The 18,485-nt window shown below is 44.9% G+C and overlaps 1 protein-coding gene and 1 pseudogene across 2 annotated transcripts in view; one reads left to right on the top strand and one right to left on the bottom strand.

Moving 5' to 3' along the window:
• The window catches only part of ATP7B (ATPase copper transporting beta), an 83,965-nt gene that overhangs the window by 26,188 nt on the left and 39,292 nt on the right, over positions 1-18,485 (bottom strand). For both annotated transcript variants that reach the window (XM_003927178.4, XM_074387656.1), the window contains exons 3-9: positions 14,858-15,115; positions 12,222-12,385; positions 9,368-9,529; positions 6,274-6,350; positions 4,628-4,802; positions 2,485-2,718; positions 1,683-1,774 (exon numbers count right to left, since the gene is read on the bottom strand). In XM_003927178.4, the coding sequence (XP_003927227.1) occupies positions 1,683-1,774; positions 2,485-2,718; positions 4,628-4,802; positions 6,274-6,350; positions 9,368-9,529; positions 12,222-12,385; positions 14,858-15,115 (1,162 nt within the window). The remainder of the gene's footprint in view (positions 1-1,682; positions 1,775-2,484; positions 2,719-4,627; positions 4,803-6,273; positions 6,351-9,367; positions 9,530-12,221; positions 12,386-14,857; positions 15,116-18,485) is intronic.
• On the top strand, positions 15,393-15,753 carry LOC104651255 (transcription factor BTF3 homolog 4-like; annotated as a pseudogene).

Below are 18,485 nucleotides of genomic sequence, written 5' to 3'. Positions count from 1 at the left end.
CACGACATGGGAGGATAAGAACCAGAGACACCAAAGACCACCGAGAAAACCAAAAGAGGGAGGTTCCCAGGCAGAGGGGTAGGCGAAGACGCCTCTCCCACCAACGGGGCAGGAACAGGAGATGTCAGGGAGGAGGCCAGCGGAGTAGGCCGAGGGACGGGGAAATGGGGCGTTTCCATCCCAACGCTTCTCCTTCCAGTAGTGTGAAGCGAGATAACAGGCTAATGGAAAATGTGGTAGGACCAGAGAGATTTTAGGAATATGAAGGAGGTTATTTTAGGCAAATAACCACTGCCTAGAATATAAAAAAGAAGCTAATCCCAAGGAAATACAGAAACCTTCATTAGCAAAAATTTCCATATTATAAAATATGCCTTAAGAGTCAGTGTGTGTAAAGGTTAGGAAAATGGACTCTGGATCCACCAGCCTGGGTACATCCCAATTCCATTACTTAATACCTGTGTGACCTTGGGCCAGTTGCTTAGCCTCTCTGAACCTCAGCTTCCTCATCTGTAGCAAAAGAGTAATAATAGTCCCTTCCTTAGAAAGTTTCCATCTTTGGTTGATTAAATACAAAGAGATCAGAATAGTGTCTAGCAAACAATAAATGCAATGGGAGTTTCCAGAAACAATGATAATTATTATTTTTAATATCAGGCAACCTTATGAGGAAGATAAATTTCTTCTTCAATTTTTATTCTTGAGCAAGTTGAAGTCCTTATCTCTCTGCCTCTCTGAATCTGTATCCTGCTAGGAAGGCCTAGTTCATATTCCATGTTATCTGTGAAGTTTTCCTTGACCACCACTAGCCTTCCTCTTCTTAATTCCTGAAATGCTAATCATCTACACTTCCCATGTGTCATCTGTAATACACATAGACCACCCCCAAATCTTGCCTTTTTTTATTTTTTTTTTATTTTTTTTTTTGAGACAGAGTTTTGCTCTTGTTACCCAGGCTGGAGTGCAATGGCGCGATCTCGGCTCACCACAACCTCCGCCTCCTGGGTTCAGGCAATTCTCCTGCCTCAGCCTCCTGAGTAGCTGGGATTACAGGCATGTGCCACTATGCCCAGCTAATTTTTTGTATTTTTAGTAGAGATGGGGTTTCACCATGTTGACCATGGTCTTGATCTCTTGATCTCGTGATCCACCCGCCTCAGCCTCCCAAAGTGCTGGGATTACAGGCTTGAGCCACAGCGCCCGGCCAATCTTGCTTGTTTTATAGTTCAATGCCTTGCTTTTGTAACTGGGTTGAGATGGGAGATCTTACTGTGTCTCTGCCCATACTCTCAATGTCTACTGCAATGTCAGTACAACTCATACGGGTTGATATAAACCAACCCCAAAGCCCTTTAAGAACCGTAACTTGCCGGGCGCGGTGGCTCAAGCCTGTAATCCCAGCACTTTGGGAGGCCGAGGCGGGTGGATCACAAGGTCGAGAGATCAAGACCAACCTGGTCAACATGGTGAAACCCCGTCTCTACTAAAAATGCAAAAAATTAGTTGGGCATGGTGGCGCGTGCCTGTAATCCTAGCTACTCAGGAGGCTGAGGCAGAAGAATTGCCTGAACCCAGGAGGCGGAGGTTGCAGTGAGCCAAGATCGTGCCATTGCACTCCAGCCTGGGTAACAAGAGCGAAACTCCGTCTCAAAAAAAAAAAAAAAAAAAGAACCGTAACTCACCTGATGATTAAATTGTCCTCACCAAGGGTCACAACGGTGGCTTCTGCAGCTTGGAGAGACATGAGTTTGGCAAGGGCTTCTGAAGTTTTGCTCTAGGAAATAACCAGAATGTGAAATGAGAGCTATGGAAAGCAGACCTATCAAAACCCAGCCTGAGAGTCAAAAGTGTCATGTTAGAGGCAGCTGTGTGAGAGAAACAGCTGTACCACATGATAAGAGGCTCTGCACATGGGTATTACTTGCTGTCCACCACGTGTAACCATGTGTAGCCACGTGTGTCACTTCCACACACAGTGCCCGTGCCACCAAGGTCTGGGAATTACATTTCACACTGAAAACAAACATAAGTCTTCCCATTGACCATTTTCTTTTAGGTTCAATCTAAATTCTTTTCGGGCCTGAGTTCCACTCTCTTAGAAGATACACGTTTCAGTGTTGGGGACAATGGAGGGTGTTAAAAATGGCATGACCTTGAGGCGGATGTATGGATTTCTGTACCAAATATATACTCAGTTTTGCACTAAGAGACAATGTAGGCTCTGAACTGAGGGCCAGGGTTCTTTAGTTTACACAATACACCTGAATGATGGTTTTAATCATTAACCAGATTAGCTGGGATTTCAGAAGTAGTGACCAATTTGGAGATTAGTGGCTAGAGCACCTTAATTATATGGAGGTTTCCTATTTCTTTAAGTCAGCCTCTATGCTGGGTATAATTAGTAATTCTAAACATGGTATTCAGAGGAAGGGAGATTTGTTTACTGAAGGAGCAGTTCTTTTCTGAACCTGAAGTTGCTGTTACCTTTGCCAAGTGTTCCAGCCACCGCCCCAGGGCAATGAACACGAAGAGCATGGGGGGCGTGTCAAAGAATGTCACAGGGCTCCTCTCCGCCTTCTCGGCCACAGCAACCACCAGGATGACCAGAGAATAGACGTAGGCAATGCTTGTGGCCAGGACGATGAGCACGTCCATGTTGGCTGACCCGTGTCTCAGAGATTTGTAGGCCTGAACATAGAAGTACCACCCACCGAGGAGCTGAAAGACAAGGACAGTGAATGTTGCTGGCAAGCAGGGAGGAGAGTTCAATGAGCAACCCAGGGCTGAGGGCCCTTGGGATGGCAGAGCCTCTAGCTTTGTGCACAGTCTTGATATTACTTCTTCCTCTCTGATGGGTGTATATGAAATATACTTTCCAATTCAGAGACCTGCTGTCCACAGGAATGGATGACCAAGAGCATGTGAGACCTTTAAAACCCAGTGCATACAACACACATGTCCACTTATAAGAGAATGGTGAAATGGTAGGGAAAAAAAATCACAACTCATTTATACTATGGACAATACAAGGCATTCTATTCCCTAAAGAGAATGGGCTCTACCTATAAGCCACTGGCATAAAAGATGTCTATATTGGCTGGGCGCGGTGGCTCAAGCCTGTAATCCCAGCACTTTGGGAGGCCGAGGCGGGTGGATTATGAGGTCAAGAGATCGAGACCATCCTGGTCAACATGGTGAAACCCCGTCTCTACTAAAAATACAAAACATTAGCTGGGCATGGTGGCGCCTGCCTGTAATCCCAGCTGCTCAGGAGGCTGAGGCAGGAGAATTGCCTGAACCCAGGAGGCAGAGGTTGTGGTGAGCCGAGATCGCGCCATTGCACTCCAGCCTGGGTAACAAGAGTGAAACTCCGTCTCAAAAAAAAAATAAAAAAGATGTCTATAATACAGGGTTAAGTGAAATAGCCAGTTGCACATCAGTCTATCTCATATGACCCCATATCAGTTTTAAAAAGTCTTTATCTGTGTTATGTGAACATGCACACACATATACATAAGAGTGCATTTCCTCTATATAAAGATTTGGAGAGATACATGCCCAAATGCTCAACTATTAATATTACCATGGTAACACTGAGGAATAAGATTGGGCTGGAGGCCGGATGTGATTAGTGAAAATGAATCTTCTCCTTTTCTTCTTATAGGTCAGTATGGTTTGAATTGTTTATAGTAAGTGTGTATTACACTTATAATCAAACAAAATATAGAAAAACACAAATTCAGGCTACAGGTGAACACAGGTGCAGTGGCTTACACCTGTAATTTCAGTGCTTTGGGATACTGAGGTTGGAGGACTGCTGGAGGCCAGGAGTTTGAGACAAACCTGGGCACACAGCAAGACCCTGTATAGCCAGGCATGGTGGCAGGCATTTGTGATCCTAGCTACTCAGGAGGCTGAGGTGGGAGGATCGCTTGAGCTCAGGAGTTCAAGACGACAGTGAGCTATGATCACATCACTGAACTCCAGCCTGAGTGACAGGGTCTCAAAAAATGACCCTGTCTCAAAACAAACAAAATCCGACCTACCAATGCTTGCCCCCAAATAGCCCTAAACATTCCAATGTAAGACAGGAATTTAGTTTTACATTCCAAAATATATACATAGAGATCACACTTCCCACCAGACACAAAGCTAAATATCACCACCAAAGCAGACATTTCATGCCTGTCTCTTTTAAATTATAACTTCCTTGTAGATAAGGACCAGATCTCCACCTTTTGAGGTAGAACACTCAAGAGTGGCATGGGCTCAAGGATGATCCAGTTGCTGCTTCTAACAACAAACATAAATTAAGCTAAACAATGGGCAAATTGGAGACAGAGTTCACCACACCTTGCAGCAAGGAGGTTGCTATTCCAGGGACAGTTCTGATCACTTGCAATCAACTGAAACTGACAGTGAAACCAGGCCCTTCTTAGTCCCCCACATTGGAGGGCCCCAAGCCCCACCTACTGCTCATAAGAGACAAAAAAGGCAGCAACCGCCTGGGTGGGGCAGGAAAGCTGCAATAAGATGCCATTTAAACCAAGCTAAAGGGTTATGTTGGGGCTGAGAGGGCCACACGCAGCATGCAGGGGAGAGGTCTGCCCACCTTTCTAATACACACCTGGACGAAGGTGCACAGGATAAAGAAGATGAGATTTAGAATGGATAGTCCTGGAATGATGTTGTGGTCCAGGACCATAGACTCGTGGGGCTCGTTGCTGGGTATCAGCATATAGATCATTAAAGCCATGACAGGGATGCCAAACACCAGGCTGCACAGGAAGGACTTCTTCCACCTGAAAGCAATGCAGCAACACAGATATATCAGACACTGCTTGTCACCTGGATTACAGGCCAGTCCCCTCCTGAGGACTTGGTTTAAGGCCTGCCTTTATCACATGTCTGGGACAGACCACCAAGGGCTAAAACGAAAGTAAGCTCTCTCTCTCTGGCACTGGCCATCTGAGGGAGCATCTAGAGATCTATACATCACTAGAAGGAGGTGCCAGAGATGTTTAGGCCTAGCCCCTACCTTCACATACTGTTATTACCTCCAATTTATAGGTGAAGCCACTGAGACCCCAAAGCTGAGAATCTAGCCCCCAAAAAGCTTAACATCTTTGGCCTATGGTTGCCTATAGCTCTCTTTTCAAAATGCAGTCTTATACAGACCCCCCCCCAAAAAAAAAACAGACAAAAGCAGCATTTTATTAGAATAAACTTAGACATTCAATTTTTAAACAATCACTTAAAATAGAGTCCGTGAGAACAGTGAGGCTGTCTCAATGAATACCATAGTTTAGAATCAGGGATCATGGCCGATAGCTGTGGTCCCATGTTAGCTGCAGTATCCATGAAATTCCAACCAAGCGGTTGTGGAATGACCTGAAAACTACTGGCTGTGAGGCTGAAGTCTTAAGCCGTTGGACCCAAGAACCAGACCCCCACCTGGCTATCTAGATGCCTCTCCTGTCAGCTCCTCCTGTGCCCCAGGCATGCCAACTGGGGACCAAGCCACAGCAGTCTCCGAAGGTACCCCCAACCAATTCCTTCGGCCAACCAAACCTCCACTCATTCTTTGAGGCTCAGATCCTATGTCACCTGGCTGGAGTTTTCCTAGGCCTTCCAGGATCTGCCAGAGCCATTAATTTCACTGCTCACTCACTGTTTCTTAACCAGACTATAAGCCCCTCCAAGACAAGGAAGATATTTATTTATCCCCAGCACCTAGCACAGTGCACTGCACACAACAGTAACCTTTATGGTGCTGAATAAGTAAGTGACCATCTGAAACAATGAATAAAACTCAGGTTTCCCGCTCCTGGGCTATTTTCTTTCTACTCAGCCATTATGCCTAGAACCCATGCAAATAAAGTCTGAAAACACTGTCAAAGAAAAAAATCTACACTCTCTCCCTCCCTCCCAACCGAAGTGCTATCCAATCTGTTAGCCACAGATAGCTATTTACATTGAAATTCCTTTAATGTTAAAAATTCATTTCCACAGTCACACTAGCTGTATTTGAAGTGCTCACTGGCTACATGTGACTAGTGACTACCACACTGGGCAGTGCAGATATAGAACACTGCCATCATTCCAGAACTTCTTTTGGACAACACTGTTTTAGAGGGTTCACATTACAAGCGTAAAGGCAGCTAATCCAGGAAGAAGGCACCGTGGGAAGACAGGACCAGCAGGCAGAGTCGGACCTGGGCAGAGGAAGACATTTAGGTGAGAGCTAGAGTTTATCTTTTGTGTTCTACCTACTGCTTTATTTCCATCTTGTGGTCCAAGTGACGAGCGTTGGGGTTTCTCTGGGCCAGGGAAGCATGAAAGCCAATTTCCTTGTTATTAAAAAGAGAGGGGTGGGGAAAAAGGAGGAAGGTACTGGTTAAAACAGGCATTGGTAGAAAGCACTTTTCAGCTTTGGAAATTAGAAAGCGAATCTAAAAGTGCCTCAGAAGACTGTTGTGGGTTTTTTGCTCACAACTTCTTTACCCCATAGCCCTATAAACCCTGTGCAGAAGTTCAGCACCCATCTATGCCTAGTGACTACACCAGCCTGGAAAGAGGGCATCACATGGCAACTCCTCTGCCTTCTGTCAGCAAAGGCAGGAGGTTCCAGGAAGACAGCTTCCCCAAAGCCCAAAGCTGAGCAGTGCTGATTTATAATTTAAACTCAGCATTTCTGAGTGAAGAAATCCTAAATACCTAATGGTCAGGAACCTTCATTCCTTATGTGAGGAAACAGAAAGTCGGAGAGGTTAAATTCCTTGCCCAAAGCCCCAGCCTTATCAGAAGAGCTGGACTCAGAGCTCCAGCCTCCAGCCCAGGCTTCTTCCCACGGCCACAGAACTCAGCTCCTTCAGCACGGCTTCCGCTGTGCCCCAACAGAGTCTGCACCACAATCTTGCCCTTTCCTCGCAGGTTAACTCAAGCGCTTTGTCACCACGTTGATCTGACCACTACAGCTCTGATACTCTTTGTGAATACACACAGGAAAAATGGTCAGGAATGCTCTTGTCTGGCAGCACAATAAAGACAGGGGCCCCAGAACTCTGGTGCTGGGACTTTTACACAACAATTAAAAGTTGGGGTGGGAGGAGGAGCAGCTGAGACTGCCTAAAGGCAAATCCTTTTACAACTAATACCAGCTTAATTATATTAGGAAAAGATGGCCCAGAGAGGCAAGAATGGAGGCCAGACATTAGCAATATTCCCCAAGAAAGGTCAGTGAGGATGTTGCACCTCACTTAGCAGGCTGGGTAGGGTAGAAGCAAGTTATCAGAGTGAGATATCAGAAATCAGAAAGGGCTGCCGGGGCACAATGGCTCACGCCTGTAATCCCAGCACTTTGGGAGGTCAAGGTGGGTGGATCACCTGAGGTCAGGAGTTCAAGACCAGCCTGACCAACACGGTGAAACCCCATCTCTACTAAAAATACAAAATTTGCGCTGGGTGTGGTGGCTCAAGCCTGTAATCCCAGCACTTTGGGAGGCCGAGGCGGGTGGATCACGAGGTCAAGAGATCGAGACCATCCTGGTCAACAAGGTGAAACCCCGTCTCTACTAAAAAAATACAAAAAAAAAAAGTTAGCTGGGCATGGTGGTGCGTGCCTGTAATCCCAGCTACTCAGGAGGCTGAGACAGGAGAATTGCCTGAACCCAGGAGGCGAAGGCTGCAGTGAGCCGAGATCGTGCCATTGCACTCCAGCCTGGGTAACAAGAGCGAAACTCCATCTCAAAAGAAAAAAAAAAAAATACAAAATTTGCTGGGTGTGATGGCGCATACCTATAATCCCAGCTACTAGGGAAGTTGAGGTAAGAAAATTGCTTGAACCTGGGAGGCAGTGGTTGCAATAAGCTGAGACCGTGCCACTGTGGTCCAGCCTGGGCAACAAGAGCAAAACTCTGTCTCAAAAAAACAATAAAGAAAGAAATCAGAAAGGGTGACTGAGCCATGTTCGAAGGCACCACATGGGACTCTCCTTGCTGTTGACTGCATTAGTCTGACATCTGAGCCTCATCAATGCCTTATCACTACTGTGCTTTAAGATGTGTAGTGTACTAGACACACATAGGCCACTGAGCTTGGAAGTGCGAGACTTGGATTTGAGCACCAGTTCTGCTGTCCATGAGCTGGGTACTGTGAGCAAAGTTACTTAACCTTTCTGAGCATCTTTCCCCAGCTGATAAAAACGCTGTGTTGTCTGTCTCCAAGGTTGGGGCCCTAGACCAGCAACATGATCATTTCCATGTCAAAAAGCTCTCCCAGGTCAGGCACGGTGGCTTGCACCTGTAATCCCAGCACTTTGGGAGGCCAAGACAGTTGGATCACCTGAGGTCGTGAGTTTGAGACTAGCCTGGCCAACATGGTGAAACCCCATTTCTACTAAAAATACAAAAAGTAGCTAGGTCTGGTGGCACCTGCCTGTAGTCCCAGCTACTTGGGAGGCTGAGGTAGGAGAATCACTTGAACGCAGGAGGCAGACATTGCAGTGAGCAAAGATCATGCCACTGCACTCCAGCCTGGGCAACAGACTGAGACTGTCTCAGAGAGGGGGAAAAAAAAAAAAAGCTCTCCCAGGTCATACAACAGCATGCGCGTGCGCGCGCGCACACACACACACACACACACACACACACACACGAGAAAGTTCAGGATACTACATTAAGCCTGCTATGAGAAGTTTCATTTCATAAGTAATTTTATAACCTGTAGTTCCCACTAAACTTAATCTTTAACTAGCTGTTACAAGTTAACCCTGTTCAGTTTTGACTGCCTTAACCCATTTAGATCACCACTGATGCTCATTCTCTTATAGTCTAGTATCGTATAAACTTCAAAAAGGAAATAGTATGTCTGTGGACAAACTGAGGAAGGAATAAGAGGCAGGGCACGCGTGAAAGTTCTCCCTGATTTTCCAAAGCAGAAATGACCAAGCTCTCCACAACAAGACTGGCCTGGCATAGTGGCAAATGTGGTATCTTTTTCTCCAGTGCCAACATTCCTTTGCTGTACAGATACTCGGTTTGGGCATAAATCACCTTTAAACACTACAATTAGGCACTTTAACCCTATGTACAACATTGAGATTTCTTAGGGAATATCTGAAATTAAAACAATAATAATGTCTTTTCCTCATCTTCTCTTATCCATTCACTGATATCCTTCCTCAGATTATTTACTATTTACTTACCTTCAGTTTATTTTTAAATGACTGAGCTTATTTCCATGACAAAAGTTGAAGAATTTTAGGTTATTTTCATTTTTTTCTTAGCTGTATTTTCTCATTTTTCTTTAATGATTGTATATGAGTGTTTTTTAAAAGGTGAGTACAATTTTGTAATGAATGACTTACCTCAAAAATTTTGATAATATCCCGCGGACCGATAATTTCTGGGTCAAACTTAACAAGGGCTTTGCTGGTGGCAAGGGCAACGGAGGCATGGGTGATGCCGTTTGTCCTCGTGAGTTTGGACTCTATGTTGTGGACACAGGACGCGCAGGTCATCCCTGTGATCTGCAACACAGGATGGCAAGAATCCCACAACCCCAGGATCAAGGGAAGCCTGTGAAGGACCCTACGGGGAGTCTGGGTGACAGGCAGCCATAAGCCTTTCCCTCCTCAGCACCGCTCCTAAGACCCTGCACTCCACCGTCAAACTCCGCGTGAGAGATTCTCAACGTTCTTCCAGTGGCTTCAGGGATCAAACAGTGGTTCTTCCCCAAATCAGGTACTAGGAGATAGCCAATCATGAAGCAGATGGCAACAGACCAAGCCTTGATTTCCGGCTCTGATAGGGATGGGCTTTTATAAGCCCCTCTCTACCATCTGTTACCTCACCGGCAATGCTAGGATACTAATGCCTGCACAGGGATGTGCACCTCTGTGAAACTCACTGTACTCCTGACATACTCGCCGTAATCCTGAGTGTTGCTGGCATGTGGTCTGCAGCTGCTGCTAGCATCCTCCCTACTTTAGTGCTCTGCTGGCTCCAAGGGTACAGGAGGAAGGTGGCCGATGGAGGCAATGTAATCAAAGGTGGTCCCAAGGTATAAACAGGGTGTTGACAAGTGAAGGGAAGGACACTAGCAGAAGGAGAAGCTCGAAAATGACAAAAGGCAGGATGGTATGAGGTGTTCAGGCAACCATCAAAAGCCAAGCTTGTCTGGACACAGGATGTGCAAGGGAAAAAAGGGAAGGCTGCAGTGCTGAGTGGGTCCACAGCCTGAAAGCTCTCAAGCAGCCAGCTGCAGTGTTACTAAGCTAACACTTAATGCAAAGTCACTGAGGGGTAATGAGCACTGGAATGACGCGACTGGAGCTTCATGCTGAAATTCGCATCAGTGATCCCAGAATAAATACCAAAAGAGCCAAGAGTCCCATCTGGAATTAGGGAGGAAGAAGAGGGGAGCTCATCTGTAATCAGAATGCATTCAACTTGGCCCAAGACCCAGGAAATAATGGAATACAAGAACCACCAGGCAAACTTAGGAGCTCACCTGTTGGCAGGTGACTGCCAACAGAATTTTTAAAATCAAGTCTCCAAGTATTTCAATGATGCTTCTCTGCTCTTCTTTTGTTTTTTATAACAAAAATAATAATAGGCAGCATTTATTGTGCACTTGCAAGGTGGCTGGTGCTATTCTAGGCATTGTGCTGTTCATGCCGACCCTGAGAGGTAGGTCTCAGAATCACAGTACTGAGAGGTTTAGGAACTTGTCCAAAGTCACACAATCAGTGAGGGGCAGAGCTGAAGCACGTCCCCAGATGGGCTGGCTCCAGAATATGCTCCAAGCCCCTGCCATCTGCAGCATGAGGTGAGTCTTCTCGGACCAGGTTCAGAAGTATCCCTGCAGCAACAGGGCCAAAACTCAAACCTGGCTTTTAAAGCCTATGCTGTTTGTGCCGTACCATGTTGTGCGTCCTGACATGGGAAAGGGAAGTCTTAAGTGTGACATGCTATTCCTGAGATATATATTAGGCAAATATAGAGTGAATTAGACAATTCACACTTCTGAGTATCAGTGGTCAACATTTCCTAGAAGACTCATTAAATAAAGAAGTTCACATAAAATGTGAACATGTGATGACAATGTAATTATTGACACAGCATAGTTAAAAAAAAAAAAAAACAACAAAACACTACAATAAAAAAATGCCACTTAAAAGAAATGTTCACCTTTTCCAATAATTCTCTTGCTTCAGATTTTCCACACAGAACTCTGAGTAGGCAGAGATGTCCACATGTAGATCCAGAGGTTTGCAGCAGAGACCCTGGCCCTCTTGTGGGGCTGATCCAAGCTGTGACCCAGCAAGTCTTAGCTGTGCCCTCCACACACAGGGAGGCCCTACCATAGCAAAGAGTTTGCTCCACAAGAACACGGCTTCTCAGGAGCTCAGGGGCCTCTGTGTTCTCGATGCTTTCCCTTCAAACATCCACTTAGCACTAATGGCACTGACAAAACACACAAAGGAAGTAGAAAACCTCTGACCTGGGTAAAGCAGCATCATTCAATTCTCTGCGAGTTCTTCTAAGTCTCCCTTTGCTTACACAAAAAAAGCTGTACAAAAAGTATAGAAGTGCTTTCACACATAGCATGTTCTAGGCACCAGATACTTCCATTGTTTTCAGTAATGTGTTGGCATGTAGACAGATGGGAAACAATACCTCCCCACCCAAAACACTGGCAACAATCACCATCTGGAGCATTCACCTCAGACGGAGTATTGGGGAGCACTTTGGCCCCCTAGACACCCACGAACTATAACAAGTCCTTTTCTCTTAGAATGGTGCTTGCTACCACACGGACTTCCCTCTTCAGCCTTGAGATACTTGCAGGCATGCTAGCTTCTTTTTAGGCTTGAAGGACTGTGTTCATATTTAACTCCCCCAGACCACCCAGCTCAGGGCAGCCCACCGTCTTTAATTCCTCTTTCTTCTATACTCCTGTAGCTCACTATCTCTTCCTCCTAACACCCTGAATGTACTCAGTGGGATCCCCCGCCCATGACTTTTTAACATAACTGACGTTTCTTAAAATGAACAAGTCATCGTTGGCTTCAAAGGAAAGTGAAACAAACAAGATACCCAACAACAACAACCCAGGTATGTCCAAGACAGGGAAATTTACTAATCTCAAAGATGGATGCTGTCCAAAATGCAAATTGTCAGAAGCCTGTAACCCCATAATGTAACCACCGTACTTACAATCAGCTCAATGCTGCCATCGGAGCCTGCGTAGTCTTCCATGACTGCTGCCTCAAAGCCCAGGTCCTGGATGAGCTGAGCTATCTCGAGTGGCTGGACAACCTCTGGATCATACTTGATCTCTGCCTTTCCTGCCATCAAGGCAACCAACACGGAGAGAATACCTGGAACCATCAAGTCACAGCTGTAACACGGTGGGTGGGCAGGGCCTCTGGGGTGACATGGTCAACATAACCGAACAAAAACACATCTCCCCAGAATCCTCTAGAACAGTGGTTTTCAAACATGGCTGCATATGAGGATTGCTTGAAGAGCCTTCAACAATCACTATGTCTGGTCTCTAACCCACACCAACCAAATCAGAGTCTCTTGGGGTGAATGGCAGGCATCATTTTTTTTTCTTTTTCTTTTTTTTTAATTGCATTTTAGGTTTTGGGGTACATGTGAAGAACATGCAAGATTGTTGCATAGGTACACACATGGCAGTGTGGTTTGCTGCCTTCTGTCCCCTCACCTGTATCTGTCATTTCTCCCCATGCTATCTCTTCCCACCTCCCCACCCCCCTCCCCTCCCCAATTTCCCCCCAACAGACCCCCAGTGTGTAGTGCTCCCCTCCCTGTGTCCATGTGTTCTCATTGTTCAACACCCGCCTATGAGTGAGACTATACGGTGTTTGATTTTCTGCTCTTGTGTCAGTTTGCTGAGAATGATGGTTTCCAGGTTCATCCATGTCCCTACAAAGGACGTGAACTCATCGTTTTTGATGGCTGCGTAATATTCCATGGTGTATATGTACCACATTTTCCCTATCCAGTCTATCATCTTTGGGCATTTGGGTTGGTTCCAGGTCTTTGCTATTGTAAACAGTGCTGCAATGAACATTCGTGTGCACGTGTCCTTGTAGTAGAATGATTTATAATCCTTTGGATATATACCCAGTAATGGGATTGCTGGGTCAAATGGGATTTCTATTTTTAGGTCCTTGAGGAATCGCCACACTGTCTTCCACAATGGTTGAATTAATTTACATTCCCACCAACAGTGTAAAAGTGTTCCTATTTCTCCACATCCTCTCCAGCATCTGTTGTTTCCAGATTTTTTAATGATCGCCATTCTAACTGGTGTGAGATGGAATCTCAATGTGGTTTTGATTTGCATTTCTCTGATGACCAGTGATGATGAGCATTTTTTCATATGTTTGTTGGCCTCCTGTATGTCTTCTTTTGTAAACTATCTGTTCATATCCTTCGCCCATTTTTGAATGGGCTTGTTTGTTTTTTTCTTGTAGATCTGCTTTAGTTTCATTTTTTTTAAAAAAGCTCCCCAGGTGGTCCTAATGTACAGGGAAGTTTAACAACCACTATTCTAGAAGAACAATGCTTCTCAAACTTTAATGGACATACGAATCACTCTATGACTTTGTTAGAAAAGATTCTGACTAGTCGGTCTAGGATGAGGTTTGAGAGTCTGCAGGTCCAGCCAACTCCCAGGTGATGCTCGTGCTGCCAGTCCATGGACCACATCCTGACTCAGGCTTTAGAAGACACCAATGAAACGAGGAATGTGGTCTGCAGTTATTGACTGCTGTTACAGAAAGGATACCCCTTTTTTCCCCTCCAGACAATTTCATACAAGGAAAAAATAAAGCATTTTCAAAAGTGGTTTCCTTACTCTTTCATAGTTTCTAATGACTCAGGTATGAAAAAGAAATCCCACAATCTTGCTAACACTATTGTGTCTGTGTAAAATGGGAGCAAAAGTCTTATTCACATAAATGAAAGGAATGAAGTGCTTCAGAAAGGATGCCACATGGGATAAAAATGAGGATTCAAGTCAGGAACAGTAACGTAGGTTTTAGGAGATTGTAGGCTAATTTTACAAGCAGTCAGCCCATGGATAACAACATATTAACATCTCCATCTGCTAACAGTCACTCCAGAGGTGCAGGACACTACAATACACAGTGAACAAGAGGCTGGAAAAACATGTCATCTGAATTCAAGGTTGGTTTTAAGGGCCAGGGAATTCAAGCAAAAAGACACATCACTTGGGTAAGAAAAGAGAAAGTGATTCTGGTGGCAAGGTAGAGTCATAGTTAAGAGATTTTCCAAACAAAAAAAGAAACAGGATTTTGTTGTACTTTCAAGATTAAAAGTATTGGAAATGCATTCTGGAGGATAAAACTTTGACATTTCCACCTATTTCTGTCCTGTTGCTCCTGTAAACACTCTCTGGTTTAAAGGAACAACAGGGCAGAATGTTTGAAATTGCAACTTCTATACAAAACGCAGGTTATTTATTCATTTTATAGTAAGGGGTTGATGGGATGGGAGGGAACAAAATATGGGATAATACTAGCACAACCTAGAAGTGTGTCCATAGAGGGTACCATGACCTTTAAACTGGATTTTCCACAGCTAACTTACTCAGAGATACATTTTGTCTCAAACTAAATACTTCTTCACGAACACAATGCCAGTTACACAAGGACATTAGACAAACATCCCTGCTATATTATGAACTTGCTACCTGATTATTAGGGCTATTGATAAACATGGTTGCTGGAGATTCTGAAGGGAGAAAACGAGGTCTATATACAGCATTCCCAAGTTCAACATGGGTGTTCATCTCTTACCAGCTTTATTCTGCAGATTCCTTTCTATGGTAGATACACAGGATGCACAGGTCATGCCTTTGATCTGTAAGAAGCACTTCTGCGGTGCCGCTGCTCTGGCTGATTGTGGGGACTTTGCCAAGATGTCCGGGGTGTGATTGGTAGGGAGCCCCCCAGCATGGGGAGCCACTTCCTGCACAGATGCAGGTACACCACCTGTAATTTGCACCATGGAATTCCCAGCACTGTGGTTTCCAAGAGAGTTGGTGGAACAGTTTTCTAGGATAAAACGTCAGAAAATATGCAAATTAGAAGAACAAATAATATGTTTTTCAGAACAAGAGGTTTCAGGGCTCTTGGCGAGGGTTTGTGGTCTCAGCTCCCACCAAGCAGCATCAGCCCCTGGGCTCCAGTAGCTACCCTGTCCCTCAGCCATCCTGGAGGAGGAGGCTTCCTGAAGTTATTAATCTCTGGGGTTCTTCCCATTCCTATTTGGATTTCCAACTCTCTAACACCTTTGTAAATAGTTCCCTGTAGTCCGCTGAGGCAGCCATCTTGCTCTTGCTGCATGCTGGTGTTGGAGGACCCTCCCGGCTTCAGATTTACCAACAGCAAGAATCAAGAAAAGTTAGCCAAACTTCAGGCTCAGGTCCGGATAGGGGGCTCGCAGAAAGAAGAAGGTGGTACATAGAACAGCTACAGCTGATGAGAAAAAGCTTCAGAGTTCTCTAAAAAAACTGGCTGTGAATAATATAGCTGGTATTGAAGAGTCTTAGACAGTAAAGCACCAAAACCAGAAGACATTGATGAGGAGGATGATGATGTTCCAGATCTTGTAGAAAATTTTGATGAGGCATCAAAGAATGAAGCTAACTAAAATTTTGGTTTTTGGAAGCTGGCATGGACTAGATTAACAAATCAGCTATGTGGTTCCAAAGTTTTACAGACATGGAGAACATCACCTGTTACTAGTTACTAGTTCAGTAATATAAATATTTTGTATATTAATAATGCTGTTTGTTCAGCATTTTTTGGTCATTTGATTTTGCATTTTGCCCTTCCTCCCAGGATTTTTTTTTTTTTTTTTTTTTTTTTTGGTCAAAATATGAAGTATTGGTGCAGTTTGAGAGTGTTTTGGTTTTTCATTCCTGGTTTTTTTGTTTCTTTGTTTGGGGTATTTTTGGTGTATGTATGTTTATGTATGTGTGTGGGTATGTGTGTATACAGTGGAGAGCAAATTAGAAAACAGTTCTATTTATCCTACTCCCTTCCCAGCAGAAATTTTAAAAATCTTTACATTAAAAAAAAAAAAAAAATAGTTCCCTGTATTAAATTCCTCCACTGAGCTCCCCTATAACTTCACCTTATCTTTCATTTCCTTCAGGAAAACCTACTGTATGTGGGTGCTAGTGAGTCTAAGGAGAAACAAATCACACTGGCCTCAAGGCTGTCCTCAAAGAGCTCCTAATCAATCAAGAAGGACTGTTCAAATACAAACCAGCACACTCATGGTTTATTCTAAATTAAAGTTACCAGGTAAAATACAGGACATCCAGTTAAATTTGATTTTCAGATGAACAACAAATAATTTTTACTATATGTAAGTCATGAATATTGAGTGGGACATGCTTATACTAAAAAACCATTCATTGTTTATGAAAAATTAAAATGTAACTAGATGTCCTATATTTTTATTTGCTAAGTCTGATACCCAAAACACCTCTTGGGCTAAATACAATTCTCATAATCCTGTCCAATTTAAAAAAATCACTATTCTTTTCTCTCTAGGTTTACTTAATTAAATCCAATTATTCTGTAACATGTAGTTCAGTGCTAATTTGTTTTTACTACCACTAACCTGATTGCACTGTTCCAAGACTAAACATTGCACAAAAACAGGCAGATGTTGACCCTATACTATATTTCTTTTGAGTACGGGATTTACTGTTCCGTTGTGTTTTCCTTATTGATTTTTGTTTTTAAAGAAACTCCTTCCTGAAACCCAGGACAAAAAAACAAAGCACAGAATGTGGCCAGGCCGCTCCATGACTGCCCACTCCCTTCAGCAGTAGGTGTGCGCTGTGTACACAGAGGGGAGGCAGCAAAGACTCACAGCTGAGCAAACTTCTCAAGGACATAAACTTCATCTCAGTGGCCACAGGCAACAACAATGTGGGAAACCAAAGTCCAGCCAGCCCTGAGCACTGAGATGCCGGTGGGCTTGCCCATGCCACTGAAAGCAGCTCTTCCTAGTGCTGGGCCCGTTGCTCCCTACAGGGCCGAGCTCCAGTCAAAAGGCTGAGGAAGCCAGCCATGTCCTGGTCCAGTCCCCAGAGACACGCACATGCAGGGCCCATGTCTGGGACCTAATTGGTTACAACACACCACCCACACACCTGCCCCTCACAACACGTGCCCCTCCCGTCCTTATCTTCAGCCTCTCAACCATCTCCACTCACCTATCACCCTCGCTATCCCTAATCTAAGCCACTCCTACCATGAGCCAGGCTGGGGTCCCACCTTCCCCGGGTCCTGAAGCAGCTGCCAAGGCCTCCAATGGCCTCCCTTAGTTAATCTTGGCCTCTGCAGCTCGCATTATGTCCAGGATGACTAGAAGACCCCTCCCCTTCCCTCTGCTTCTTTCCCATCTCACAATCACTCTTCCTGGGTCTCTGTCATGTTCCCACACTCAATTCTGCATTCCCAGGCCCACAGAACCCCCAAAATTCAAGACCCTCCTATCCCACTGTCCTCCAGCTAGGGGCTCATCCCAGTTACCCCTTTCCTCCATGGCCCTCCCCATCACACCCCGCTCTTGGTGACCCCAAGCTTGGTGGAGCTGACCTTCTGAATGTCTTTCAAACCTACCTCTTTCTCTCCTGCCCCCTCATCATTTCTCACCTGGCCTCCTATGTGGTCTCATTGCCTTAATGCACACTGTACCCTGACACTACACCAGTCTTCTAAAATATAATCTGACTTTTTGTGCTTCCTCTGATTAAAACCCCTGATGGTAGCTGAGCATAATGGCTTACACTTGCAATCCCAGCACTTTGAAAAAGCTGAGGCGCAGACAGGAGGTCCTGATCTGAGAGGCATGTTGGGATAGGAAAGACAGGTGGAGTCGGCCTGAGATGGGGGGCGAAGCCTGCAGAGAGGGCAAAGCTGAGCCTGACATTCTAATTGAAACACACCTGCAGTAGAGAGGGATCCCAGAGAGATCCTCTTTTCTACCCATATCATTTAGACGTGGGAAGTGGAACCCAGAGTGAAATGACTGGTCAAAGGTCACATGACAGAGGTTCCCAAACTTTCTTTGTTCATGGATACCACAGGGCAAAAGAAATACTCAAGAATTCCTTTTATTTAGTTAGGTTCAAACCACATAGTAGTATTCTGACAAGACGTCTCTCTGTTTCCCTAAAAAGTTTAAAATACCCTGCAGCACCCCTGTGAGTGTGCTGTGGCAGTTTTTTGAGATGGGGTTTCATGATGTCACCTAAGCGCTATCCTGCCACCTCAGCCTCCCGAGTGGCTGGGAATGTAAGGGCACACCATTGCATGCAGCTTGCTGAAGCACTTTAAAGAGTCCTTCTACCAATCTGCACTGCTAAAGAAAAAAAAAAAAAAAAAAAGCTGAGATGGGAGG

The sequence above is a fragment of the Saimiri boliviensis genome, chromosome 16, assembly GCF_048565385.1.
Source record: "Saimiri boliviensis isolate mSaiBol1 chromosome 16, mSaiBol1.pri, whole genome shotgun sequence".
Classification (NCBI taxonomy): Eukaryota; Metazoa; Chordata; class Mammalia; order Primates; family Cebidae; genus Saimiri; species Saimiri boliviensis.
The sequence above is the reverse complement of the archived record's forward strand: the minus strand, read 5'-3'. Positions and strand labels throughout refer to the sequence as shown.